Below are 2,205 nucleotides of genomic sequence, written 5' to 3'. Positions count from 1 at the left end.
TACAACCAAACACTGAACAAGATATTTTAGGCAAACAAAACGTTACCACTAACTTTCATGAACTGAAAACATGTCATACCTCCAACACACAGCTCTGTGCTCTATGCTGATTGATAGGCAGGTCGCCTAGTGTGCTATGGTAGCCACACCCTAATACATACCCTGCTTTATATCTATTTTCCTCTGAATGGGACCATAATTTCATAAATGAACATAATGCTGTATTGAGGAAGAGTTTAAAGTAGTGACTGAGACCATAAACCCATTAGGAGAACGTTTACTGAGGTAATCAATATGTTATGGTCATTTCCCATAGACTTCTACACAATCAGACTTCTTCTGCAATCAGTGGAGTCGCCCACTGATGGTTATTAGAAAGAATACAGGTTTAAGGCACTTCTGCATTGGCTTCACTTTTCAGACCAGGAGTCTCCATTTTTATACAGTATGTCATAAATAGGTAGCCTAATGCAATAGCACGACAAACGGCAACAACTGAAAGATATAAATTAGAGATAAAGATCCTCCTTTAATACAAGCTTGTCTCAAATAAAGGTCTGTAACCTTTTGCAACTGAGGTAAATAAAGGCCCTGATCACTTTTTGAGGAAATACCTTACTTGAAAATTATTGTGGATCCCAGACTGAGGCTGTGCACTGTGCGAGAGACAGAAAGAATAAGAAAGATATTCTGCTGTTTCTAACTTTCTCTCTGAGCAATCATTTTACAAGCACATATAGCTGAGATCACAGCACAGCCTTTGTCTTTTCATTTTGTCAGATGATGTCACGGTTATAAAATCAGGAGTTTAGCAGTGCAGAGCAGCAGCTTGGACATAGCTTGGAAGTTAACGTAGTCTTAATGGGCTGCATTTCAGTCAGTATTTCAAACCTATTCTGTTGTCTGACAACAGAAAAAGAAAGAATATGTAAATGAGAACTGCTTTATTTGAATTTTGGCTTTTTTTATTTATTTATTTATTTATTATAATTGTGTAATTGAGTGATTTCATGTCTTTGCGTTTTTTGTCTCGTCACTTCCCTGAGTCAACAGTTTTCAGGTGTTCTAATCTAAAGACACATGAGGTTTTTTTCTGGTGAAAACCACATTCTGGCTGTGGCTGTGAACCAGGCCATCTGCAGAGCTGCAGCCATGTCTTCACAGCATAACTCCATCCATGTCAAGGTTAACAATTACAAATTACATCCTGCGCTAAATTCAGACTGTCCTGAAACAATCTTACATGCAATATTTAGTTTAGAAAATAGTCACAGCATCAAAGTAAACTGGTTTATGCAGATACCAATAGAAATTGTAGTTTTTGTTCATCAGATAAGTTTGCTAATTTGAAGGGCATACAGCCAGTTATGTAATCAGAAGTCATCCATGTCATATGAATAATGATTTTTCATGTAAATCTAGAAATGTGCTACATTAAATTTAAAAACCATATTTGAATGCTTGTTACTACAGTGCCCCTCTTTTAAAATTGCATTCAAATTTCTTCCTAAAAGGTTTATAGATTATATAATTTAAGATACACGGCATATTAGTACACTCCACCCCACAACCAACAATGTATTTGCTTTGCCTGTAGCCAGAATTTTTTTTTCCAGGATCCTAATTGGTCAAAAATAACAGTGGGAGGAGTGTTCAGCAGGGAAAAGGGAGAGGTACCTCTGTATATAAACCAGGGCTCCAGGTGAAGTCTCTCATCAACAGGATCACACAGCAACCATGAGGTCTCTGGTTTTTGTTCTGCTCATCGGAGCTGCCTGTAAGCATATGTCTTTCTGCTTGTACTTGATTTTAATAAGTGAATTATAAAAACATTCACTTGGTTCCTGACTGTTCGGCCTCCTGTGTGTTTTCAGTTGCCACAGAGGACGACAAGATCGTCGGAGGGTATGAATGCACACCCTACTCCCAGCCCCATCAGGTGTCTCTGAACTCTGGCTACCACTTCTGTGGAGGCTCCCTGGTCAACGAGAACTGGGTTGTGTCTGCTGCTCACTGCTACAAGTCGTATGTCACTCCTTAATATTACAAAGACAAAAGGTTTTTCAAGAATTAATGTGCTTTTAACTCGCATCATGAAATTCAGCTCTCAAACATCCTCTCGTTCTACTCCAGCCGTGTGGAGGTGCGTATGGGCGAGCACAACATCAAGGTCAATGAGGGAACCGAGCAGTTCATCAGCTCCTC

The 2,205-nt window shown here is 39.0% G+C and overlaps 1 protein-coding gene and 1 pseudogene across 1 annotated transcript in view; both read left to right on the top strand.

The window, feature by feature from the left end:
- The window catches only part of LOC111236064 (polyserase-2-like), a 14,415-nt gene that overhangs the window by 5,896 nt on the left and 6,314 nt on the right, over positions 1-2,205 (top strand). The window contains exons 7-9 of the mRNA XM_022764672.1: positions 1,723-1,777; positions 1,875-2,025; positions 2,134-2,170. Coding sequence (XP_022620393.1) covers positions 1,723-1,777; positions 1,875-2,025; positions 2,134-2,170 — 243 coding nt within the window. The remainder of the gene's footprint in view (positions 1-1,722; positions 1,778-1,874; positions 2,026-2,133; positions 2,171-2,205) is intronic.
- The window catches only part of LOC111236044, a 3,787-nt pseudogene continuing 3,290 nt past the window's right edge, over positions 1,709-2,205 (top strand).

The sequence above is a fragment of the Seriola dumerili genome, unplaced genomic scaffold (genome assembly GCF_002260705.1).
Source record: "Seriola dumerili isolate Sdu_G_001 unplaced genomic scaffold, Sdu_1.0 BDQW01000551.1, whole genome shotgun sequence".
Classification (NCBI taxonomy): domain Eukaryota; kingdom Metazoa; phylum Chordata; class Actinopteri; order Carangiformes; family Carangidae; genus Seriola; species Seriola dumerili.
Note: the sequence above shows the minus strand (reverse complement) of the source record. Positions and strands in the feature narration are given on the sequence as shown.